The sequence below is a fragment of the Malaclemys terrapin genome, chromosome 10 (genome assembly GCF_027887155.1).
Source record: "Malaclemys terrapin pileata isolate rMalTer1 chromosome 10, rMalTer1.hap1, whole genome shotgun sequence".
NCBI classification, from domain to species: Eukaryota; Metazoa; Chordata; order Testudines; family Emydidae; genus Malaclemys; species Malaclemys terrapin.
The window spans coordinates 22,352,226-22,379,758 of record NC_071514.1 but is presented as its reverse complement, the minus strand read 5'-3'; the positions used below and the strand labels follow the sequence as shown (position 1 = coordinate 22,379,758).

At 42.6% G+C, this 27,533-nt stretch overlaps 1 protein-coding gene across 1 annotated transcript in view; it reads right to left on the bottom strand.

The window, feature by feature from the left end:
- Positions 1 to 9,923, bottom strand: part of TNFAIP8L3 (TNF alpha induced protein 8 like 3) — a 65,301-nt gene extending 55,378 nt beyond the window's left edge. Inside the window, exon 1 of the mRNA XM_054043195.1 lies at positions 9,820 to 9,923. Coding sequence (XP_053899170.1) covers positions 9,820 to 9,871 — 52 coding nt within the window. The 5' untranslated portion in view covers positions 9,872 to 9,923. The remainder of the gene's footprint in view (positions 1 to 9,819) is intronic.
- Between the last annotated feature and the right edge of the window lie 17,610 nt (positions 9,924 to 27,533).

Here is a 27,533-nt window from a genome sequence, read left to right as displayed (position 1 = left end):
TTTTTTAAACAGGTGTTGACACCCCTCATGTTTTCATCTTGTAGAATTCTACTTGCCCCTATTCACTGCAGGCAGAATGTCTCCAGATACTGCCATGCAATGGTGTTATCTGCAGTATCGACCCTAAAGTGACACTGGTTCCTAAGGCCACAATCTGGTCTTTTACTTTTTGAGAGGTCACCTTTCTTATAACTGAACTTTAAACCACTTGCACAAACTAAAATCAGTGTAATTTTCTTTTACAACTTGCTGAAATTAACAACTGTATATAGTTAAAAAGAAACCTAGTCTCTTCCCCCAACCTCCTTGAAGAATAGCAGAAGGTACACTGGTCTAGAGGGTAACTGAATAACAGCAGATCAACAACTGACTGCTGGAGATGCTCTGAACCTTCAGACATCTCACTTAACCAAAAATTTAATGGCAGAAGCCTGGAATTTTGGTGGGTACTGGTATTCATCTATCTTATGAATCTGTTTTGTTCCTGGCTTTCCATCTACTCAGTGTGATCTTTATAAGTTCAGTGCTCTGAGAAGGAACGTTAGTGGCAATTGCATTTGGATAAATAGACTGATCTCCTTTTAATGGTCCAGTAAGAGAAATCTCAGCCATGTCTGTCCTGATAATGCCAAAATCCTTCTTAAGAGGCTGATACCTGAAACTAAGCTGTAATGACTGATATATTGATATGTTCTTAAAAACAAGTACATGTTAAGGAGAGAAAAGATGGACAAAGTGTATAATCATATGTAGGTTAGATATACTGTCTCATTAGCATTTTTGACAGCGATAAGGTCTAGTTATTGGGGGAGGATTGGGTGGAGTCTCCTTTTTAGGTCACAATGCAGAGTCTGAAAAGCCTAACCAACAGTGGTTAGTCCAAGAACTAATGGCCATATTTTAAAAGATATTTAGGTGCCTTTAAACGCAGATAAGTGCCTAGTGGGCTTGTCAAGCACTTAACTCCCAAGGGGTTACAAATGGAAATATAAATATTCAGGATTAAAATGAAAAATGTAACTCTGCATTATTTACTTTAACATTAGGCAAATGTCAAGGTTTTCTTGGCCAAATCAAAACAGAGGAAAGATAGCTATCCAATAAATAATAATCTTTCAGATTTTACTTGCGACCTTATTTAGCAGATTATTATGGTATAGAAGTAGAGCTTCTGACTTTAGGTTTAACCTATAAAATACCCCCAATACAAAACAAATTAAATTGGTGTTTATCCAATAAGCACTGGAAACACCAGAAATGGTTACTTGGATCTAGCGGCTTGTCTACACAGAGCAGCAATTTGGACAACAGGTGTATGACTTCTAAAGCACACTGAAGTGTTGTGCATTAATTGGTCTGTGTAGACCCGTTGGTGTGCATTAAAGGTTGCCTAGTGCATTTTAATGTAGTGCTGTTAGAAACAGTACTACATTAAAGTGCACTGAGGAACATTAAAAGAAATTACTCATTACAGTATATACTGCTGAAATGAATAATGAATATACATAACAAATAGTACAGTATATACAAAGAAAAAGAAAAACCCATAAAACTATGAGGTTTTGGACATCTACATAAAACTCAAATTGCTAAAATGAAACCCTGACAAATGAAATTAATAAACCCTGAAAAACAGAAGCCCTGTGACTTTCACTTGTACTGGAACTTCCAACAGAGGAGCTCAGTATTATACACACAATAACTAAATCTCTCACAACCCCGCGTGGAATAAACATTCACCTCTGAAGTGAAACACAATGGTGGTTGAACAGCTTGCTGCAATGCAACACATGACAGAAGTGGAGAAGACTCTGTCCACCTAGAACTGTAGGGCGTTTTGTGTTATTACATGAAACATCATTGAATCTTTAAGTGCAGCTGCAGGAAGCAAATGATTGAAATCAGCTCCCCGTATCTTCTTGATGCAAAGGAAGGAAGAATAGCGCACTGACTGTGCAGTGAGGAAGGACTTCATGATCAGTTATGAGAGGTAGTATCACTGATAGCACATAATCTGTGTTGCACAGCAACTGTCCATGCACAGCATGGGAGACCAAGGCAGAATGAGGCTGAAGAATCAAGATTGTGTGATAAGCCAGTTAATAGAGCAGTGAGAGAGGTAGAGGTAAGAGAATTCACTTCTGATCTGTCAGCAGCTACAATAAGTGCCTGAGAATAGTACATTATTTTCTATTGAATGTTCATAAAATTAAGCCCTAAATTCCAATCTGAAGTAAACCATCTGCTTGAGGGGCCAACACTACAGCACAGTAACAAAAGGTCATGCAATGCAGCAATTGCTCAGGTACAGTAACAGCACGTTTGAGGTCTGACTGACTCTTCCGTCACGGAAACCAACCAAACTCCATGACTTAAACTTGGAGTTCCCAGTGAATAGGGAGTAGTGGCCACTTGGATGGGGGAAAGAATTGTGGCCTGCACATACTGTAGATTCCAAGGTAAGCAGAGCATCATCTTGCAGATTCTAACCCATGTCCAGGAAGGGCCATCTCCTCTATGGCTTGTGTTATGCAGAAGGATGAACTGGATTATCACCGTGGCTTTAACATCTACAAAGAGTAGGCCCACTAACTTCAAAGGGATTGCTCACATGCTTAAAATGAAGCCATTACAGTTTCCTGGCAGTTTTGTCCCAGGATCCAATCGCTGCATGAAAAACAGCTGCTTCCTGGCCTTCCCCTTGCTTACATTATGTCCTCAACCCTAGGTCACAGAGGGGCTTCCACAGGTTTCTAGGGAAAGGCAGGACTGTGTTGCATCGACTCCACTTTACCCCAGCTTTGCTAACCTCTCTGTGCCTTCCAGCAGAGGGGTGAACAGAGCCCTTTGCCATTATCCAAGTACTTGGGTACGCTGTTGGTGAGTGCAGCCATGAAGCAATGCACAGTGGCTTTTATGCAACATGTTAGTTGCTTTCCCCAGTGTTTATGAAAACTGTTTATTTGTTGTGTAAATGTCTTGCCAGATTCTTCCTGACTAGACCCTATTATGTTTCCCCGTTTGCTGATTCAGACCTCTGTTACAGAAAGGCAAAAAAAAAAAATTGCTAAAATATAAATAAAAAAGAACTCCCAGGTTTTCACCCTGATAAAGTGCAGCCTTTATGTCCACATAAATTCCACAAATGATCACTGTGCCATTCCAAAAAGTAGTTGCAAACATTGCAGATACAGTTTCAATACTGCATAACCTCCATAATTCCTGTCTCAAAGAACTTTGCCCCAGGATATTTTAACATTACTATTTATAACACTACTTTTATGTTTCTAAATAAGTCTGTTTACAAAAGTATCTTGGCTCTGTCTAGAATGGCTTTTGACTGTACTTATCAAGATAAAATACAAAACAGACTTGTACTGCTCACACACAAATGTGAATGCAAATCATGATAAATGATTTGCAGACAATGATTTACTAAGCAGTCCAAATTAAATAATATAACTGGTCAGCTCCAAATAAATAATGCATGTTTTTAGAGCCCTATTTACATTAATGAATCATTTTAAAATCTGATACTGTTTACTAAGTGCATATTTATTTCCCATGGTAGAGTTTAGATAATTTATCAATTTTTAATATGCATTAAGCTTTTTGTGCCCGATGTGGTAGGGGAAAATCCTAATTCATTAAAGTCAATAGCAGAACTCCCACTTACTTCAAGAGGGCCAGGAATTTTGTCCACAGTGTATACTTGCTTTGGCCACTGGCAGCATACAAAATCCTAAACTGTTAAGTGTTAATGTTCTATAAAACCCCATCACCAGTTGAGAACTCTACATGGGGCCCTAGCTGCCGTCCTGCATGGGCCAAATTCCCATTGATTACTGTGAGAGTTTGGCCTAAAAATAGGGTTACCAGATAGCAACTGTGAAAAAACGGGATAGGGGGTGGGGGATAATAGGTGCCTATACAAGAGAAAGTACCAAAAATGGGGCTGTCGCTTTAAAAACGAGACATCTGGTCACCCTAAAAAGCAGGGCTGGCTCTAGCATTTTTGCCGCCCCAAGCACCAAAAAAAAAAAGCTGCGATCGGTGGCAGCTGGATGTGCCGCCCCCATCTTTGTTGGCCACCCCAGGCACCTGCTTGCTACGCTGTTGCCTGCAGCCGGCCCTGCTAAAAGGGGCTCCAGAATCAGACTTGTGATAGAATAAACTTTCGGGGGTGGGGGGCCTTACAATGCTTTATAGGAGAGAGAGGTAATTTAGCCCTTTGTTCTCATGTGATCAGAATATAAATGCAGTACTTCTCTGTAAAAAAGTAGCAGTCTGTATTCTGAACTAAGTGCTTGTAATAAGTTTTAAAACCAATGTGGTAGAAGATAGCCAGCCAATGCATAGCAGATGAGGATCTGCCCTTCTCTCTTTCACTCACTCACTCCACAACACCAATGATATACCATGACTACTGCAGGCAACTTGAAATTCTATGGCCTGTGTTCTGTCGAAAAATGGACAGTGGCTTAGGGTACGCCTTCACTACCCGCCATATTGGCGGGTAGCAATCGATTTATCCGGGATCGATATAGCGCGTCTCGTTAAGATGCGCTATATCGATCCCCAAACGCGCTCACCATCGACTCTGGAACTCCACCAGAGCAAGTGGCGGTAGCGCAGTCGATGGGGGAGCTGCGGCCATCGATCCTGCGCCATGTGGACCCCAGGTAACTCGATCCAAGATACTTCGACTTCAGCTACGCTATTCAGGTAGCTGAAGTTGGGTATCTTGGATCGATTTCCCCCCCCCCCCCCGCAAGTGTAGTGTAGACCAGCCCTTAGTCTTCATAGGTTTTAAATTAGGCCCACTGACTTCAAGGGGACTACACATATGCCTAAAATGGAGCCTTTGCAGGATCAGGGCCTTCACTGGTAACTTGTCCTCATTTCTTCAGCATCTTTTTGGTATGAAGTTAAAAAACTTGATTCTGCTTCTGAAAATGACTTTTTATAAAATAATCCCTAGATGTCTGTCACTCTTATTCTGTGGCTATGTTATATTCTAAGTATTACTTGCTCAGTTTTGGGGCGGGGGGGAAAGGTTCCAGAGGATGATCACATTTTATGGAGTAAGCATAACTAATCTATAGTAAAAATCATGAAGCTGGACAGGGTATGTGCTGCTTTAAAATTTGGGATGTAGTCAAAATGTGTAACTTTTTCCCCCTTAAACTGGGTTATACAATGTATGTGTTGAAAAGAATGAAGACATGTCTAGTACTTCTAGTGTGGGACAAGTCTGTCCAGACACTGAAGTCAAATATATTTATCTTACAATAGTTAGCTTGAGTACAAAGCAGGGATGGATGAGACAGAGGCTGTGATGGATGCCAAGTCTTGGATGGCTGGATAGTCTACTATGGAGATGATGATTTTTCAAGTATAACTAACATTTATCCCACATTATTGAATACAAGGAGCTTTTTGCGTACAATATACACATGTGAAGTTACCATCATGACACAGTATGTTCATAAACATGGAAAAAGTACTTCTGCTCCTCTTGTAGACTCAGCTTTAATTGGCTATTGAAGGAAACAAGACTCCTGGAAGGAAGAGCTTAGACTCCAGCTGGACCAGCGAAGGTGTCTAAGGGACTCTTCTATCCTTTCAGCACCTGGGCAGCAGGTTGTCAGAATGCCGGGGTTTGCACTCCCTGAATGCAAGGGGGGCCAGACTAGCACTGCTGGAGGTATTTCAATCCTTCCAGGGGTGGTGGGTGTTTGTATTTACATTGCAAAAGCACCTAGGAGCCCTAGTAATAGACCAGGACCCCGCTGTGGAAGGCACTGTACAAACACAGTATAAAGACAGACCCTGCCCAAAGTGATTACAATCTAAGTGTCTGTGAGCGGCCAGAGCCCTGCTGCCCTATACGCCAGCTAGGACTGGTGCTGAAGGGAGTGCATGCTGGACATCTAAAAAGTGTATGTGCTACTTCTGAGAGTGAAATCCTAGTCTCACTGAAGTCAACGGCAAAACTCCCATTGGCTTTAATAGACCCAGGACATCACCCTAGTGTGCATCTCCTGGTGGCATTCTGCTGCTACACTCTGCAAGCAGAATACCTCTGGCCACTGCCACGGGGTGCTGCACTGACTAATTCCTCCCCAGCCTCTCTTTCCTCCGGTTATGAAATAAGCGATCCCCTAGATTTCTATGCCTGCAGTAGTAACTGAAAGTATGATTATCAAACACCCACATACACATATACTGCACTGTACATATGGAATAGTAGGCGAAAAAGACCAAAAAAAACAAAAACCCAGCAACACAGTGCTTTCTCGGAGCATATGTGGATCCAAACAAATAAGGGAACAGCTAGTAAAACAATTCCTTTAGACAGAGGGTGGGGAGAGCATTATAGTGCTTTTCCTTTGAAGAATTACCGTACATACTACCTATTTAATTCTTCTGCCCTGTATGACCGGGGATACCAGATTTTTTTTGATTTTGTACAAGGAGGAAAGACCGCATGGATGAAAGGGAGGTTTAATACAGTGCTCAGCATTAACTTCTGGAAATTAGCAGGCTGTGAGAAAAAGTGTGTTTAGGGCAATCTTTAAACCATTTTTTTTTTTTAAATAAACTCTTAATCTCCACAAATTGTTGGTAAGAGCTGTCTTAAAGCAGCTTGTCTCTAATACTGACTTTCCTTTTTTAACTCAAACCAGTGAGTAAGATGTGATCATTTAGAAGAAATTATATATTTTAATAGTACATCACCCTGAATATAAAACACATGACAGGGCACTCCCTTAATGCAGGAGGCAAGGGGATAGATGTACAGCCTGATGTTTATCTATTGACTTATAAAGCTATTAAATAAATGATAAAATAAGCAACAGGACATTACTTGCAGATTACCTCATCGTAAAAGTAGGCTGGCCAAAAGTAAAAAATCTATAGGAAACAAGCCTATACTGTTAGGGGACTTCACCAGAAGGGACCTATCCGTCCTAGAGTTCTATACTGTTGCCCATCGCTGTAGTATCTGAGTGTCTTTCATGTAAAATCAATAGCAAAGTCTCTAATGGACTTTTCCCTTTACAGGAATTGGAACTCTGCTTGGGCTAGGTTATTTTTGGAGGGGAAATGGTGATTGGAAAGGGTTTGGGAATAAAAAGGGTGTTTGGATTGTGAGTGGCACTTTCTGTAGAAAGGCATTCTCAAAGGAGAAGGCTTTGCAATGTTTCGTAATAGATCTTTTCCATCTCTGTCTACTCTAATCACAAAATAAGTCAGACAACAATAAACATGGGCATGATTCTGACCTCGCTTACATATTTTTGCTGGTGTAAAATTTACACTGACTCAAAGGAGCCACTCCTGATTTACACCAATGTAAGTCAGATGAATCAGGTCCTTCCTATGACTAGATTCAGAAATCATGTATCTGCTATCATATGTAAGAAAGGTTTCAGAGTAGCAGCCGTGTTAGTCTATATCCGCAAAAAGAACAGGAGTACTTGTGGCACCTTAGAGACTAACAAATTTATTAGAGCATAAGCTTTCGTGGGCTACAGTCCACTTCTTCGGATGCATATGCATCCAAAGAAGTGGGCTGTAGCCCACGAAAGCTTATGCTCTAATAAACTTGTTAGTCTCTAAGGTGCCACAAGTACTCCTGTTCTTTTTATGTAAGAAAGTCTTTCATTGTGAGACACTACAATAGACAGCTTTGTTGGTGTCAGGGTTACCCACCAATGACTGTACGAAGTTAAAACCTGAAGATATGTATGGGGGTGAGGGACCTTTCTATTGTACAACTCTGCCCTTTGGACTGAAATTGGAAAACTATGTGCTGGCAGCTAGAACTACTGTAAAGTAATGTAAAATCCAGCATTACAGGGAACTGTCTTTATTCACTTCCTGTACTGGGCATCCTTCAATTACTGGACAAGTCAACGATTACTCATTTATTTTGCTCACTACTTAGGGATGTGGGTCGGTTGGGGATGGCAGAGGAAAGTGGTTTTTCCATCAGTGGTTTTTAGTCTTACCTAAAAACTATGCAAGCTCCAGCCACCAGAAAGCAGCTGTTATATGTTTTTGTGACAGTTACAAGTTAAGACACTCTAAAAATAAAAGCCTACGGATTTTGCATGTCTGGGCTTGAGGGGGGAAGTCTTCCCTTCCAAATATTTGGTCAAATACTTGTAGTTCTGGATAAAAAGAAAAAAAATTGCAGACCCTGGATATAAAGCACAATGGACCAGATTTGTCCCCAGGCAAGCTCTGCTATGTTCAGTGTGTCATACCATGGCTGAATTTAACCCCCTAAGCCAAATCACACTGTTACACTAGAGCAGGGGTTCTCAAACTGGGGGTCAGGACCCCTCAGGGGGTCACGAGGTTATTACATGGGGAGGTCGCAAGATGTCAGGCTCCACCCCAAACCCTGCTTTGCATCCAGCATTTATAATGGTGTTAAATATATTAGAAACTGTTTTTAATTTATAAGGGGGGAGGGGTCGCATTCAGAGGCTTGCTATGTGAAAGGGGTCACCAGTACAAAAGTTTGAGAACCACTGCACTAGAGGACCCAGTTTGACTTCAACTGCCTGGGTGTAAAAGGGAGCAGAATTTGGCTGAATGCTTTGTATTCTAGTGTCTTAGTTCTTCAGGCAACAAAAGGGGGAGTTATTGCTTTTGCTGTCCCTGAAGTTGGAGTGGAATGGAAAGGTGCAAGGGGGCAGCTAGGGCGACTTTTCTGTCTGTGGCAGTGTTCAACACCTGTTGGATCCTGCTACCCCACTGTTGCTGCACCAGTGGAGGACTTATGAATAAAGTATTTCACTTAGAAAGGAAAATCAAATGTGCAACTACAAAATGGAAAACGGCTTGCTATTAGTACTGCTGAAAAGGATCTGGGGTGATAGTGGATCACAAATCAAATATGAGTTGTCAATGTGATGCAGTTGTGAAAAAGGCTAGTATGGGTTGTATTAACGGGAGCATTCTATGTAAGGCAGGGGAGGCAATTGTCTGGCTCTAGTCAGCACTCAGGCCTCAGCTGGAGTACTGTGTCCAATTCCAATTAGGAAAGATGTGGACAAATTGGAGGGAGTCCAGAGAGGACAGCAACAAAACTGATAGATGTTTTAGAAAACGAACAGGCCCGTTTAGTCTTTTTGAGAGAGAAAAAGGAACCTGACAAGTCTTCAAACATGTTAAGGGTTGTTATAAAGAGGACAGTAACCAATTGTTCTCCACTGAAAGTAGGAAAAGAAGTAATCTGCTTAAGCTGCAGCAAAGGAGATGTGGTGAGATACTGGGAAAAACTTTCTAACTCCAAGAGTAGTTAAACTCTGGCCCAGGCTTCCCAGGGCAATTGTGGAATCCCCAGCCTTGGAGGTTTTTAAGAGCAGGTTGGGCAGCCGCCACCTGTCAGGGAAGATCTAAGTTCACTTGATCCTGCCTCAGTGCAGGGGGTTGGACTTGATCTTTGGAGGCTCTTTCCAGCCTGACATGTCTATGATTCCATCATTCACCCTGGCTCACATGGGGGCGAGCAACTTCTTGCGCTGCATTTGGAATGCCCCAGCCTGCAGCACGGGGCGGCTGCTGGCTTATTCCCTCAAGGGAGGAGATTGCTCCAGGACTCCCTCCACCTCCCCCTGCACACACGGGGACCTCTGCAAAAGCCACCCCTGCTCCAAGTCCCTCGCAGCTCGGTCCTGCCCTTGGAGTTGCTGTAAACTGTGTAGAGTGACAGGAGCCGCCCCCCGCCCCCACTCGCCCTCCGGGCTGGAGCCGGGTCCAGGCAGCGCAGCGGGTCCCGCCGGCAGCCGCCCTCCCTACCTGCAGGCGCGAGCAGCTCCCCCTCGCTCAGCTCTGCGGAGTCCGAGTCCATGGTGCAGCCGCGCGCCGGAGCTCCGAGGGGCGCCGCGTGCAGCCCTGGGCTCGCCGCCGCCGCGCGGAGAAGTGCAGCTCGGAGCTGGGGAGAGCGGAGTGAGCGAGGGAGCGCGGGCGGCTCCGCTCCTGTCTCCTCCCAGCCCGGGCGCTGGGTCAGCGCCGCCACATGCAGCCGCCTCGCTCCGTGCCATTGGCTGCGAGGCAGGCGGGCCCCTCGGGGGTGCATGGGGGGCGGGAGGAGGAGGCTCCGCGCTCTCCCTAAACTTGTTACATGGGTTGATCTAATCACCGGCTGCGGCTCCGCAGCGTCCCCAGCTTGGCCGCAGCCTGCGCTTGGCTGGCGCTGCAGGGAGCTTGGGCCCCGGCCCAGCCTCATAACCCAGAGCCGTGGGGCCGTTCGCTTTCGGTGCTGTGGCTTTTGCTGGTTGGCCTTGGGTCAGTGCACGGGGCTCTCCTGCATGGCTATGCCTGGGTATGTCTGGGGCTCCCTCCCTGCTCCCTTCCGCCCACAGCAAAGGGAGCTTTGCACAAAGGGCAAATAGAGCCTGTCCCTAGTAGCTGCCAATTCAATTATTAGTCTTTGTATTGTTTTAGTGCCTGGGAGCCCCATTCACGGACCGGACAAACACAGAACAAAAAACACTCGCTGCCCCAAAGAGCTTAAATGATCATTGTGTATCGTCTGTTCAGGATCTTACTGTCCCATTCGGGGGAGCGGGGGGGGGGGGGGGGGGAATGTGCTGCTGATTCTCTCCTTTTTTGTTTCTCTCCCTTCCCCCGCACCCTTTCTCCCCTTTTACCTGTATTTGTGTCTCCCCTCTGGATTTCCTACCCTTTGTCAGCCAGCAGTTCACAACCTCTACCCTTTCTAGCTACTCAAAAACTAAGCAATGAAAGTGTGAATGTTGGCACGTGCAAGTCCAGTGGCATCACTGAGCATGAGTTAACATCTGAAAGAGATCAATAAGGGGGCAGAGGAATTCACTCCCCTCGCACCTCCCTCCATGCTGCTGCAGACAGAGAAAACCCAGAGCAGTGTTGTGAAGTACACAGAGTGCAAAGTTGCCCAAAGTGGCATTCTGCCCTGTGCAGCAGAACCACAGCAGCAAAAGTGGAGTCAGAATTTGCCCCACAATCTATAGAAAGTCCCAGTGTTCCCCTTCCCTTCATATCAGGCATAGCTAAAGTACAACCTGCAGAGACAACAGATCTCAAGGTGTTGCAGCCTGGCCCAAGCAGACTGGAGCCTGGCCTCTGTGCAGGACACAGTTCTGTATGAAAGATGAGGGTGGCTGCAATCTGCTCCATTTATATTTTGCATGTCAGGCGCAACTTAATTTGGGAAGTTGCCAGCATCATCCTCGGTGGGTAAAGTTTGGACCTCCAGTCTTATATTAAGAAGATCGTTGTGAGATTTCACAGACAGCCATGTCAATTCAATGACAATGACAACAAAGCCTGACTTTAACATGTATCGTTTGCATTTAAGTTTGTAATGATCTCTTCAAACAATGCTGAGCAAACTACGAGAATTGACTTTATATATATAATGAGAGAGAGAGAAAACTCCTAAACTTAAACAAGGAATCTGCTCTCTTTCACGATAACATCTATAGTTTATTGTAAAGGGACAATTCAGACATATTACACAAAGGAGTAGAGAGCACAGCTGGGGGAGGCACTGCATAAGTTTGTTATGGAGAAAGCCTCATGGCAATAAGAAGTCCCCGGAACAGAATCAGAGAATTGCTGCAGGTGATGACAGACATCACATTCAAAACAAAATCTGAGAGCTCCAAGGTACCAACTCCCCACCTTTGAACCAGTACAACCCCAAAGAGTATAAAAAGGCTTTCTCGACTAAAAGAGCTGTCTAATTCTGGGGGCTAATGGGAGGAAGTTACCCATCAGATGTGGATTTGAGTTTAATCCATCTTCTCAGTCTTTCCTTCCTTCACATGTATCAGCTTCTGAAAGTTTTTATCCCTTCTATAAAAATGTTATCATACTATAAGCAAACACTGACTTTTTAATGGCAGTAGGCAGAGCATACCAAAAGCTTAATATTCAGCCCACTGCAATCAACCATCTTAGGTGCAGCAAACTCTCACCAACCATTTTAGGTGCAGCTCACTCCCCTTCCAAAAAAAAAAAAAAAGGCCCCACTAAAAGAAATTCTCTAATTTTTTCAGGTTGGATTTTTCTTTGGGCAGAACCTATACTATAATCTGCTTGTGGGAGAGCTTTGGAGATCCACACTTGATTATTACAAGGTCCGTGTTCAGCTAGTATCCAGTGTTAGATGCTACAAATTCAGAAGTCTTTGATACCAGATGTTCAGTTGCCACTAGACAACATTATTTTTCATGATCCTTTAAAGAGGAAGAAGCCTTGGCTTGGGATAGTGAAAATGAAAACTGAACAGCACTCATTTTAATTGTTGTCAGCCTTTTTCTCCTTGGATAACCAGACCAATAGATAATGCAGTGGAAATGAAATAACTTAATCAATATTCTGTTGCATCAAAGGTGAGAAATATACACTGTGCATTCTCATTGCTGTGCTGTAATTATTTTCTATTCCACAATAAATTCTCTTTCAAGATAATTTTCCTACTTTATTGCTGCTAACTGTACAGCAGTCACTAAAGTTCTCAGCTGAAATAGAATGAGCATATTGTTTCATTTCAAAACATATGGTTAGAATTCATTTTTTCCTTTAAATGTTCTTTAGCCAGCAGAGTCCAGCACTTGTTGTAACATGTGACCTGGAAAATTCCATATGCTTATTGCTCAGCACTTCATAGTTTCCACCCATTACAACAGTGTGCACAGAAAAACCAAAACCAATTAACGACAATATGTGCCATATCTATGTAACTTAAGTAATAGTCCACATACTGAAAACAGCTTCTGTTTGATTTTCTTTTGGTTTATTATGTTTAGTATACATTTCTTTCTGTTCAGCTACATAGTTCACTGTTACGATCTCAGTACCATAATATGTATTTCCTATATTACAAGACCGTTATCGTTCTGGGGTAGGCATAAGGGTAGCTACACCAGATGCTGGCACAATGCTTTTAAAGGCCCAAATCCACAGGTGGATTTCCACACCTTCATGCAAATCTCTCCTGTTCATGTGGCTCTCATTTGAAATCCTTTGCTGCCTATTTATTGTACCTGAGATCTGTTTGTGGGAGAGCTCTGGAGATCCACACTTCATTATCATATAATCAGTGTTCAGCCACTATCCAGGTTACACTCACATGTGAGCACACTTGCAGTTTCTATCTTAAGTACTTATTGTATTTGAGTGCCTCACAATTATTAATCTATTTGTCTTCACAGCACCTCTGTGAGGAAGGAGAGTACTATTATCCCTAGTTTACAGATGGAGACCTGAAGTAGCTTGCCCAAGGTCAGACAGGAAGTCTGTGGTAGAACATGCAATTGAACCTGGGTCTTCTGCATCCCAAGCTAACACCCTAACCGCTGGGGCAGCCTTGCTTTCTGAGTTCAAAATAGAGTGTGCCAATGGACAGCCAGAGACAGGTGAGATGGAAACTGGAGAAGTAAGAGATCTGTGAGTTGTCAGCATACAGGTCATAGTTGAAACTGTGTCACTCTATGCATCCGAAGAAGTGAGGTTTTTACTCACGAAAGCTTATGCCCAAATAAATCTGTTAGTCTTTAAGGTGCCACCAGACTCCTTGTTGTTAGTGTAACTCACTGTGGTCTCCCAGGATAGCTGCAGAGAGAAAACAACACTAACGGAGAGTGGGTCGGGACTCCAGGGAAGGAATGGGCAGAGAGGTAGGAAGAGACCCACTGTAGCCCAAAGCTTTTGAAGCCTTGGGAGAAGAGTCTTCAGATGACTGAATGACTGATCATGTCAAAGACATGACAAATGGATCAAGAAGGATATAAATGGGAGAGCTTGAGACGTCACTGGGAAGTGGTGACAACTCTGGTTAGGGCACTTTCAATGGTGTGGCTGGAGTAAAAACTAGATGGGAGTGGGGCCAAAGAGAAATTTGGTAGAGAGGCAGTGTGTATAGATAACCTGACCACAAAATACAGAGGCAATTAAACCAGTTGCCTCTGCCTCCCTTCTTTATCTTCACTCACAACTCCAGTACCCTTAATAATCTCCCTCCCTCCCAGGCCCATATATTCTGTGTAATCTTGGACTCTTTCCATCTTGCTCATATCAGGTGTCTTGCTAAGGTATGTCACTACTTCATCTTTCTCCATTGGTATCCTGGCTCTTAATATGTCAGGTTTATGCTCATTGTCCACTTCTCCAAGGTGCTACAAATCTGGCCCTCACCTATATCATTTCTCCTTATGCCCATTCTCTCTCTTTAGGCTCTTCCCAATCCTCCCGCCTTACTCCTCCCTTTTATCCCATTTTCCTACTCTCAGCTTCATACAGTCTGTCATTCTGCCCCTATGTCTGCAACAGTCTTGAACTTTCTCTCCCCTCCTTAAAACCTCCCTCTCCAAGCAATCTCTCCTCCCACTCCTGTAGTGTTGCCCTTGTGTTTAATTTGTCTGATTTAGATTGTAAACTCTTTGGGGCAGGAATGAGACTCTCTGTTTATACTGGCTGTGTAACTGTAAGGGCCTATATAAATCATTTGTAATACATAAAGTTTATTATTATTATTATTGTTAATTAGTAGTCTCCCCAGAATGTGCTATTTCTAATGCTGTTTACATTTTGTTTCTCCATTTTGTAAATTTTATCTTGTTACCTCCAAATCCCATTGTTACCTGCCACTGATCACCATCTAGCAACATATTTCATGAGCATGATAGCATCCTTTAACCGCTTTTGGATTTCCTTTCATCTCTTTGCCATAATGCCATTGTTCAGTCTATTTTGGATGATGGTGTAGATAGATGTATTTCAGGAAGGATGAGCATTCACCCTGGTAGACTGAGTGATTGACATTAAGCTTTAGTCATTATTCTATCAACATCTTTGCCATACCATTAATTGTCAAACTACCAGCTTCTTACTGATATCCAGATGCTAATCAGCCTTTATAAATTCTTTAGTACATTTTACATATACCGCTGCACATGTACCTTTATGGTATAGAAAGAAAGGAGTCTTCTACTTAATTACAATTCTGTGCATAGCCACCTGCATTGTTTAAACACGACCCATATGCCAATATGTCTTCAAAACTCTATACTTTTTTTTTGCTTCTGATTTAGGCAGAATATATGTGACAAATGCTGCATATATAAATGTGCAGTAGTGTTTTCTGCCTGCATTTACTTAGGTAGCATGAAGCATCCTACAGTATCTGTCCAGAATTTCTAGTATTCCATCAATGTATTGTTAATCATTAAACTTACTGAACTGAATAACACCTGCGTATCTATGGTATCAGTGTTTTACTTAAAGAAGAACTGTGGAGACAATGATAGCTTTGTGCTAGAGTCTGCATTAGACCTATGCTAGAGTTTGGAGTTTGTTTTCAGGGAATCAAGTTTAAGGCTAGGATTGAGATTTGGCTTGGATGGCGTTGATGTGGCACAGAATGTGAGATTTTAGCCCCCAAAGGCAAATAATTTGCAAGCTCACCTATCTTGTGAGCTTTTGGTCATCCTGAATTGTATTAATCTCCCAGAAGGCACCTGAGGATAACAATAAACATTGGGTCACTCCATTGATATATTTTGTCAGATTTTGATAGTGGTTGATGGGCGGGGGGATCAGCGTAGCAGAAATTTTATAGCAGGAAGAAATTAATCTGAAACAAACCCTGCCTTTTGCTGCATGATGACAGCACTGACTGAGGAAGAGGGAGCAGTGAGTGTCTTTGCTCTCTGTGCCCATGCAACTGCAGGAAGGAGTGCAATCAAACAAGACACAGCTAGGTTGGCGACCGGCCTATCCAGCACTCTTGCTCATATATGGAAGTTAACAGCACAGCCTGAGTGGTGAACAGACTGACCTTTCTGGTGCAGCACTAAGGTATCCTATGTTTCTTTCACCTGGCTTGAACCATCCTGACCTATACAGGTAGGATGCTTTATGTCCCTACCATGTTGCTTCCATTGCTTCTCTGTCCTTCCCTTGCTACTTGCTGTTCACTGTTTGTAAATAGGATTTTACTCATAAGGTAACTTTTTCCATTTCGGATAGTAATTCAAATTGCCCCTGCAACTTAATAATTTTTGTGCTATTCTAGAAATGTGTGGTGATGGGTTGTTTTTTTTTTGTTTGCTTGATTTGTTTTATTTTTTAAAAGAAACCCAAACTTTTATGTTCAAGTGAGCAAAAGTTATTGATTTGTCTTGTGGTTACAAAGAAATCCATCTTGGAAATGGTATGTGCAAAGTCTCACATTCCAAACAACAGTAGAAATAAAATTTATTTAGCAATGAAGATATTGACTTGAAATAAAAGGCCCACTTTCCAAAACAGGAAACACAGCCCACGCTGTAAATATATATCGAAAATCTTCACTTTATGGGAGACTAAGGAAGAGATCCAACCCATTAACAACCTCAGTGTGTAACAGAAAATCCGTCAGTCACTGAACTACTCAGCATGCTGTGGTGCAACAGAGGTTGAGGCTGATAAATGCAAATGTAGCCTCAATATATGAAAATATGGCTGGCTTCATACTTGCATCGCACCATTAAATAGGTTGTATCTGGGTCTGAAGACACTAGGGCGTAATTACATAGCTGTATATCTATATACAGTGGCTCACATCCTGAAATATGCTGAGCACCTGCAGCTTATCCTGAAATCAGAGTTAGTTGTAGATTGCTCTGTGCTTGTTAAGATTTGGCTTGTTACCCAGGCGTGATCCTGAAAATGCTTATTCATGGGAGCAGTAATGATTCATGCAGATAGTCCCATTGGGCAGATCCTGAGGTATTTGGTTAATCAATCTTGTCTCCGGCCAACTCTCACTGAAGTCTTTTGGGAATTTTTTAAAGTAACAAAACTGAGTAAAAACTCAAGGCCTGATCCTGCTACTACTGAAGTCAATGGGAGTTGAGGGTGCCCAGCACCTTGCAGAAGACGCAGTACATAACAGGATCAGGCCTTGAGCAAGGAGTTCAGATTGGCCCATCAGCCTCATTGGGGATGCTCATTTTTCTGGAAATGTTACTCCAGTGCCACTGTCTCCACCCAAATAGGCTCTTCTATCAAGCTTCTTTCTTTCTTTTTTCTTCATTGTTTCAAAGAGTTTTAGACCAGAAGGGACCATTAGTTCATCCAGTCTAACCTCTTGTATATTACAGATCATTAAATTTCACCCAGTTTCCCCTGCATTGAACCTAATAACTTGGCTTAAGTAAAAAGAACCACATTTTGGAATAAAAATGTTTAATTTATTTTTATGATAGGAGAGAGGACTCTGGAACATTTAGAATTTCTGCTTATTTTCCTTTTGAATCCAGTTAGTTCTCCCAGGCTCACCTTTCGCATGACCACAGCCCTTGTACCTTCCAAGCTATTGTACCTTCCTTTCTTCTCATTAGTGTTGTGAACAAACCACTTGACACCAGCATCGCTTTATAGATTCCCACAATGCAGGGATCACTGGGAGAGTCACAGTCCGTGCCTCTCTAGAGAAATAAGCTTTTATTAACTGTGGTTTACTTAGGCCACATACCCTGCATGGATCAAAGAACATGGCCCATAATCTTACTTCATCTCTTTCTAGTAGAGAGGCATATTCCACTGTAGGTAGCTGATGGGAATGCCATTGTTAGGTGGTTAACTAAGCTACTGAACAGGGCCTGGGTTCTTCACGCTGCTCCACAGGGCTGGACTGCTATGCCCACACTGAGCAGCTTGCAGGATGGAGGTTTAGGCCAATTCCATGTCTAATTTCATTCGCTTGTGTGAATGGGAGTTTTGTCTGAGTTGTGTGTTCTGTTCCAGCCACAGGACATTGGAATCTGGTTTTGAAGCAGCATTTTCACCTGGGAACACTGGAGAAATAATTGATTGTGTTTTTTACCAGCTATCCATTACTACTTCCTCTTTACCTTACTTTTAAAATATATTTGGTAGTATCCATTTCTTTTTACTCTATGGATTTGACATACACCTCTACCCCGATATAACGCTGTCCTCGGGAGCCAAAAAAGCTTACCACATTATAGGTGAAACTGCGTTATATTGAACTTGCTTTGATCCACTGGAGTGCGCAGCCCCGCCTGCCCGGAGCGCTGCTTTACCGCGTTCTATCCGAATTTGTGTTATATCGGGTCGCGTTATATTGGGGTAGAGGTGTTTATGGTTTGTGCTGAACAAATTGAAACTTGCCTTGGGAATGCTTTCCCAAACTGAAAATGTATGTGCTGGCTCTCAGTCAAATTCTACTGACCTTGCCATGATTAACAACCAGGTTTATTATTCTTATTTATTTTAAGTCCACTAATACTTTAGAAATTTGTGGAATCATTTGCAACTTGCCATTTCAACACAGGTGGTTGATAACAGTACAACAGGTATGAGAGTTATTAGCAGAAAGCTGATTTTCCTTACCAGTTTCTCTTCCCCACAGTCAGAAAAATAACAAAAAATACTCAACAAACTTCCTTCTAGAAAATTTAGTTGTCGAAGGTGGGGAGCGCTGGAAGTCACAGGGAACAACAATAGAAATTCCTTGATTGTCTCAATCCACTCTTCGGTTGGGTGCCAGACCTAGAATGTTAGCAGAGTGCCATCATGGAAGGTGCAAGTTAAAAGTAATTTCCCAGGAGCAGTAATGGGGGGGGACATGATTTTAATTTTAATCGCTGTCATTTTAAATTACACTGAAACTACACATTCCTTTTCTCCCAATATTTTGCTGAGTCTGTCACTCCATTATCAGGGTTGATATTACCTCTCCAGTGGTTACACTTTAGAGACATTCCAGGGGTTAACCATAGCTAAGACATAAGCAAAATACAGTTGAACCAACAACAGATGCTGCTTTTCACTGAGCTGTATTTCATCGTGCTTTGAAGCAGTTTTGCTGCACACAGTCTGATTATGGGTCATCCTTGATTTCAGATTGCCTGTAGGAGGAGGATTCCACAACCTTGTTACCCTCAGAAAACGGAGGAAATTTGGTTGCTAAGAAACTGTGGAGGTGTTGTACCTTACTTTTTTTCCAGAATAGTTTGTTAGCTGCCATCAGTGATGCCACCAAACCGTCTCATGCTGTTTTCCATGCAAAACATCCATATACACCTCTACCTCGACATAACGCTACCTGATAGAACACGAATTCGGATATAACACGGTAAAGCAGTGCTCCGGGGGGGCGGGGCTGCGCACTCTGGTGGATCAAAGCAAATTCAATATAACGCGGTTTCACCTATAACGCGGTAAGATTTTTTGGCTTCTGAGGACAGCGTTATATCGAGGTAGAGGTGTATATTTCCATTGCCACAAACTTGTCAGAAGTTCAGACATACTGCAGAGTACAAATTTAACTATTAACGTCATGCTATTTTTTCTGTTAGTCAGCAACAGCTCAATTTAGATTATATTGTGTTTATGATTGCTAACTTTATTTATATTACAGTAATGTCTAGAAGTCCTAAATGAGTTCAAGGTCTCACCATGGTAGGCATATGCATATAGTAAGAGACAAGACAAAGGGCCCAAGAAAGGAGGTAGTATGATCCCCATTTTATAAATGAAGATCTGAAGCAGAGAGATTAAGTGACTTGCTCAAGGTCACGCAAGAAGTCTGTGGAAGAGCCAGAATATGAACACAGGTCTCCTGAGTCCTACTCTAGTCACTTAACCACATAGTTATCCTTCCAAATGTTTCACTATGTGCTTAACAAGGATTCTCTGGGCCAGAACCTTGGTCCTACTCTGGCTGCTTTGTTCCCCTCTGGCAGCACAAAGAAGCCCTAAAGCTGCCTTAAATTGTCCCTTGAGTTTTCTCCTCACACTGGGGAATGCTCAGGTTGTGTAAAACCACCTCACTTTCAGCACTCAATGGGATCAAGGCCAGATGGTGTCCTCCGGTGTCCTTATGCCCTGGCCAGAACAGCCTCTTGGGGGTCCTGAATACAGGGCATAAATTAGAGCATCTCTTAGGCTGCTGTAATTTGTGCCAACAAGGACCTGGGCATGTGCAGATATGCTACCTTTGGTCCTGTCTCCACATACCTTGTGCTGGACACTTGGTCAAACCAGTGGATCTGGCCCTTGTTGTTCCTGCTACTAACCTCTCTCAAAATTCTAAAAAGCACCTTTCCTCAACAAGGTCATCAAAACAAAACAAATGAGGCATATGTAGGAAACATGATGAACCACACTCAGGCTATGAGATTTTTGGGAAAGTGAATAGGAAATCTTGGACACGGTAATGTCAAAACTCCTTTTCTGAATTTTGCCAAACCCCGATCTCTGCCTGGGGCTGAGTAGGCATGTAAAATTTCAAAGGCTCCATTTCTTTTTGGTGAAGCTTTGTGTGTGTGTGTGTGTGTTTGGTTTTTAATGATGCCAACCTTAGCAATGGAGCTTTTAGTAAACTTAGCAACAGCACACTGAAATGGTGTCTACTCTGACTTAAGCAACCATCATCTCTAGGAGGCAAATAATGAGGACGTGATGGAGAATGGCTGAGCAATTCATTACTGCCACAGTCTTCCTGCCAGGTGGCAGAACGTTAGTGGACTTGTTTATGGTCTTTGCAGAGGTTGACGTGAGAGTTAGAACCACGTGAAAGCACTTTCTCCATCTTACAATGAGTACGTGTTATTCCATGACTATTTTGGAAGTACATGGCAAAATACACCTGAAGCAATAGCTCATCAAAAATGGCCTTCGAGGCATATTAGACACATGAAGCGAAATCAGAGAAACAGAGAGATATGGTCCAATAGATTAGTTCTTGATTTATTTATTCATATGACCACGGAAAGTTATACATCCTGTGAAGGTGGGGTGAATGTTTGTCTGCATCAGAAATTATTCAAACAGCTCAGCATGGGTGGCAATTTCTGCTTAAAACAAGCCAAGGGCTGGCGTAGGAGGGTGGTCACTTATTTGTGTTCATTGGCAAAATTGTGTAGGGAAGCAATTATAGATAGCACCTATCTGTACTATATCTAGCTCTGGTTGGCACTACTCTGCCATCACACACTTCTTCCTCTCCCCCCCACCCACATGATTCATCTGGCAGAGCCCTAGATATTGGCTAATAGCAGGAACAGTGCCAGCCCAACAGCAAAGTTGAGGTACGGAGACCCCTCAACACACAGGGGAGCTGAGGAGACCGGGATCTCTCAGGCAGTGGGCTAAATGGTGAGTGGAGACACCCTAGAAAGGAATGGATAAAATCTGTTGACTGAATATATTTGCAAATAGAGAGTAATATTGTTTGCTGCTGTTGAACTATAACTCTATGACAAATATCCGCAAATGCACTCTGCAAGCCTGCCTTCTATTAATAATGAAATGCCATCATCCCAGACAGAAAATTCTGTTTTACGTGTAGTCTTAGGAACATGCAACGTAGACAATTAGATTACATGTAGTCCTACAAACTTCCCAGTACAGAGAATGAAATTACATAGAAACCTGCTGTCCAGACAACTGTCAGGTGAATTATTTCTATTGTACACACGTCAGGGGCCCTAGTCTGCCTTCAGACACATGGATATGAATGTCCTGACTTCAGTGGGAGCTGCTCCCATGTATCTAAGGGCAGAGCTGAGTTCTGTAAATTTACATTCACTTTGCTTTTGTATGACAACTTGGAGGGCATAATTGCCAAACCTGCTGAGAACCAGAGGTCTACCGCTGACGAATGGGCAGGGCAGGTATATGGGTCCCTTGTGAACCTGATAGGACATTAAATATAAAAAGCAAATTTAGCTGGAGAGCTGGGCTAACTTTTCCATAGGCCCCACACTGTGCTATGCCACCTTCCACTTTCAGACACTAGCTGAGGAAACCCTGTCAGGGTATTGCCTGGGCGCCAGAAGAGATCAGGGGAGCCTAGAGTTAGGGCATAGATGGGTCTCACCGCCTATAGGTCTTCTATGATCTTTAGAGAACTCTGAGAGAACCCTTTGCTCATTTTGTTAAGGGGAAATTTCCCCTTTCCCCCTGACAGAATAATGTGTGGGAAAACTATGTGAGGAGAATCTCAGCAGTCTTTCTTCACTGCAGGGCAGCCTCCTGCAGTTGAATGATCACTGTGCTGATCATTAGAGCTGGTCAAACACTTAGCTTTCCAATGAGGAAATGCCATTTTATCCAGAAGATTTCTCAGCTTCAGGGAAGAAAAGGGGGTAGAGGTGAGGGTACTTGCCTGGGATTTGAAACTCAGGTTCAAGTCCCTGCTCTGCCTGATTCCTGCATCCCAGGCAAGTGCCTTAACCACTCATGTATAGAGACTGTCTCTCCTGTTAGAGTAGCCACATTTTGTATGAATAATAAAATATTCATCGAGAGAGACTCTATAGCTCAGTGGTTAGGGCACTCGTCTGGAATGTAGGAAACCCAGGTTCAAGCTGGGTTATTAGTTCTTCTGCAGTAGGTCAGTCTTGTATTTATTCATGAACAATTTTGAAAGGTCTCATTTTCATTCTATATCAGACAGAAAACTGCTTTCAAAAGTTCAATTTTTTCTGAACTGGAATTTTGTTTTCTGGTCAGCTCACCTGATCATAATACTGGGGCCCAGTTCTGCAAACCCTTCTTTAAGTGTCATTCCTCGTGCAAGTACTGCAGTACCTTTGAGCCGCTGTACATAAGGGGTTGCAGAATTGGGCCTGGGGCATATGGTAAATGACTGCTTTAGAACCAAATGAAATCCGCTATTAACTTGATAATCAGTACTAAGTCTATTCCACTCTGAATTTCTGAGGCTGGCATTGTGGAATACCAGCTGACCACACAGCCCCAAGCCAGGGCTGCCCAGAGGATTCAGGGGGCCCGGGGCAAAGCAATTTCGGGGGCCCCTTCCATAAAAAAAAGTTGCAATACTATAGAATACTATATTCTCGTGGGGGCCCCTGTGGGGCCTGGGGCAAATTGCCCCACTTGCCCCTCCCCTGGGCGGCCCTGCCCCAAGCTCAGACTAATTGGCTTTATATGGTTACAGTTCATGTAGTGGGATACATGGGTATCGGCATGTAGTGGAAGAGAAATGTTGAGAAGGTACAGAAATGCTGCAGTTAGTTGAACTGATGCCTGATGCCTTTTTCTTGTTATTCACCACAGCTGGTATTGTCTGCAGAAAAAAGAGCTTGAATGCAGAGCTTCTAGTCAAAAGCATAGAGGAGGTCTACAAACTGGTAAAGTACCTTGTTGCTGCTGCTTTGTGAGAAAGGTGTCTGTATTTGGGTAGAGATGGGAGAGATCTGTGTGTGTTTCCATTGCTGAAAATACAGATATCTCAGGATGTCAAAGAAAATTAACGGGCGCATTCCATAGTGCCCCTTTCCCTATGGTAATGAAACGATCTCTCTACCAGCTCAGGACACTAGTTTTATGGCTCAGTGAGACCCATTTCCACCCCGACCCATCCTGACTATGGAGCAGTTAGTTTTTAAAAACATATCAAAAGAGATCAGAAATTATAAGAAGTTTAATGAGAAGAAATTGAAATATACTTTGATGGTGAGACAGAGGTAAATGGCAGGTATATTATGTGTGTGTGTGTGTGTGTGTGTCGGGAGGAGTGGGGGTGCGAAGGCTGGGCTGAGCTGGCCAGAAAGGGAGAGGGTCAAATGATCCAGGACATGCACTGATTCAGCTGTCTCTGTATCTTTTTTTTTTGTGTACCATAGAGAATAAGAGAAGTGTCATTGGAGAAGGCATGACTCATGACTGGTAGAGACTTAGTAAATAATGGAACAAGTTCCTAGTTTAGCCACACAAGATTTTTTAAAAACTTGCTGGTTTTGTTTTTTATTTCTTTTTATTTTTATTTTTTGGACTCTGAATAAATATTATATAGCTTGACTAAAGAGTGTTTATACTATTGGGAAAATTCATAACTGATCTGTGCCTCCCAGATAAATGAATTCTGAAAGTATAGAAAGTACTGTGTAAATGACAGCTTTCAAGTCTGTGCCATAACATGCATTGAGTAAGAAAAAATAATTTTGTCTTGACTTATAGGGCTGGATCCTTGGTCCCTCTTAAGTCCACTTTGTACTATTCCAGGGATGAAGTCCTGGCTCCATTGATGTCAATAAAGGTATGTCTACACTGCAATTAAACACTCTTGGCTGGCCCATGTCAGCTGACTCTGGTTCGCGGGGCTTGGGCTAAGGGGCTATTTAATTGCAGTGTAGAAATCATTCATGCTTGCGCTGGAGCCAGAGCTCTGAGACCCTTCCCCTGCAGTGGGGGGCCTGGCCACAGCTCAAGGTTGGGGTTGCAGGGATGAAGCCATGGAAGACCCAATGTTATGGTGTTCCTAAGGCCCCTGCTGACCTTAATTCCATCTTGGGCCCCTAGGATACATTTTACTACTTAAACTATGAATGATCTGCAGGGAGAGAGGAGTGGAAAGGACTATATCAAGGTTGGGGTTGCAGGGATGAAGCCATGGAAGACCCAATGTTATGGTGTCCCTAAGGCCCCTGCTGACCTTAATTCCATCTTGGGCCCCTAGGATACATTTTACTACTTAAACTATGAATGATCTGCAGGGAGAGAGGAGTGGAAAGGACTATATAACACATCCTCCAAAAGGCCAGTATAAAATTACATTCAGATGGGTTTATGCCTCGTAACCACTCTGAACCGACTGTGATATGTATGGTTCTGTACTAAAGAGAGAAGATACAAAACTCTTTCTGCCAATGGGCTATTTCTCCCCTGCCTTCCCAGCTGTGCAAAGAGAGTATCAGATTGCACAGGTGTAAATATTAGGCAGGGGAGAACCAGACCCACTGTCTGCAAGGCATTATTTGAGTAAAAGAACAGCAATAAAGCACAAACTTAAAGATGACAAACTAGCCATTACTATAACAACCGTTTCTACCAGATATCCTGTCAGATTAAAATTACAGTCTATGGGGAATCTGAGATGCCTGCCAAGTAAGTTCCCAATCCCTGGAGGTGACAAGTGCCTTCAGTGACAGCTAAAGATACTCACCACCTCATAAGAGCCAATAAAAGTTGAGGCATCTCAGCATCTTGCAGGAAGCACTTAGCACCCCCAGGGGCTAGACACTAGAAGGGGGGGCAGACAGCTGACATGATGGATACTAGTGTGGGATGTATTGATAGGTAACCCATGGAGCACAACCTGAAGACATGTCAGGGCAGAGCACTCTCTGTTTCAGCATGTGATAGGAACCAAGCCCCTTTATCTTCCTAAAACTATGAAGCATAATAGCTTATTATCAAGAACCGAGCAGCAGACTGCAGGCAGTATCCACCTGCTGCTTATGTAACACTTTATGAGCTTTCTATGGACAGCCACAATGCATAATGAGCTGAGTCACTACCGAGATTCATTTTAGATGTCACTAACCTAAAGGATGAGGTGACCACGGCCTCCAGAAGGTGTTAAATAAAAATGTGAAGGATGATGAGCAGATATCACACAGTACATGCACTGTGATGCTGCAGATGGGCTCTGTGGGTCCCAAGTAAGCTTTCTAGCTAATGAGCTACAACAAAAGAGGTGTGGTTGCTGCCATTTTAAGAGACAATGAGCTATAGCTTTGCCCTAAAACTAAGAAGCCACAGAACACAGTGACTTGTGAAAAACAAAGGCCTCAATCCTACAGCTGAAAGTATGTGGGCAGACTGCTGAGCTTGTGCAAAGTCCAACTGACTTCAGTGGAGCTCCATGCAGCAGCCACAGCGGATTAATAGTTTGCTGTTGGTTACAGAGTACCAGTAAACTAATCCATAGATTGTCATCCTGGAGATATGCATTTTACATCTGGGGTATATCGTACTTGCTCACCACTGGGCGTGGTTCAGGATTTTTACAGAGTGGCTGATTATCATGTAAAAAGCTGGATATATGCTTGAATGTTGTATATCTGTAGTGATATGCTCAAATCAATAAGGAGGGGGTTTAAAGTCAGAGGGCACCAATCACGTGTGTTTTGGCTTTAATTTTACATCAGCTGTAAAAAAAAAAAGTCTATGAAACCCCAAATATCAATTATTACACTTAATCATTCAGCACAGTCCCCCAGATTGAGTTGTGCTTCCATTTTTATAACTATTAGGATCTTTTTTTAAAATATATCTGCATGAGAAGTGTTTGACACTATAAAGGAAGCATTTCCTTTGTGGCATAGCTGTCATCTTATCATAACATCCCATTCTAGGAATAGAAACTACTGAAGTGTTCACAATAAGCACAGCCTTACAATAAAATAAATGCTTCCATTTTAGAAAGCCACTAAGAAAGGCAAGCCTAAAATAATTGATTCTATCACTTTTATTACATTTTCAAGGGTAGGGATGGGTGTGGTGTGGGAGGTGGAAATGAAAAGGAATTTACAAAACAGAAGCATGCATAAAAGTCCTAGCTGTTGAGGGCATAATATTTGTGCCCCAAACTGTCAAAAGTAATTTTGGCATATGATGCTCAGTTTCACAAGCAATCTTCTGTCTAATCATAAAAGTTGGCTGATGCAAGAATCTCTTGACTTCAAAAGTAGCTAATGGCTGGAAAAGTAACCCAGCAAAGCACTGGACAAAATGTTTACTGAATCTAAATGTAATAGAACTAAACAGTATTTTAACTGCATCCTTCCTCATGTGTTATGATCAAGAGAATCTTGAAGAACCTTACACAATGGCTCATCTGATATTATGATGTGCCAGTGTTCATGAACAATTCTGTTCATTTTGTGTGTCTATGTACATGTGTAAGAGGTGTAGGTGGCAACTACAGTTTTAGATTGTGATGAATCAGCCTTTATTCAATGGGCTCTTATTTTTGATTTATGAGGAAATGCTTTCCTTTCCTGTACTCTCAGATTGCTGTAATTCTTTAGTGGAGAATGTAATACATCTGTTTTTCCTTTGCCCTTGATATTTTATATGTCTCAAATGTGTGGTGGAAATAACTTCCTTTCACAGATGATTAGAGAGGTTTTTGTTCTATTTCCCCAGTCCCGCGTTGACAATATTCTTTAAATCAACACTAATGGCTTTTCAGGGGAGGCATTGCCTACTCTGTTTTCAGTCAAATTTTACTTGTTGCTGTAAACTGCCTCTGCAGATACTGTACCTTTCACTAGTCAGTTTTACCTCTAGTTCCCATTGTCTGAGGTAACCAGCTTACACAATAAACAAAGACCACTTAAAGTATAAACCACTCAGTCTCCATTTATAAAATATTGAGAGTAGGCACAAGACCTTCAAATGATGTGTTAGGCCCTGATTTCTAACGTTAGTGTGATTATCCATCCATTTGTCTGTCGATCTATTTTAGTTTTTTCCATTCTGGTAACTGTATCACTATGGTTTTTTTTAAATATTGTAATTTTGATTATCTGTTGAAGTACGAAAGCTCCGACAGTAGGTTGTGCAACGTGTGATTCATCTTGTAATGGGGCAGTGTTTGGAATATGAGAGTTCTCACTTAAATCTTGGACTTAGTAACACACAGGCCGCAAACACTGAGTCTAGCCATCAGATGGTGAACTATATTAGTTGCTTAAGTT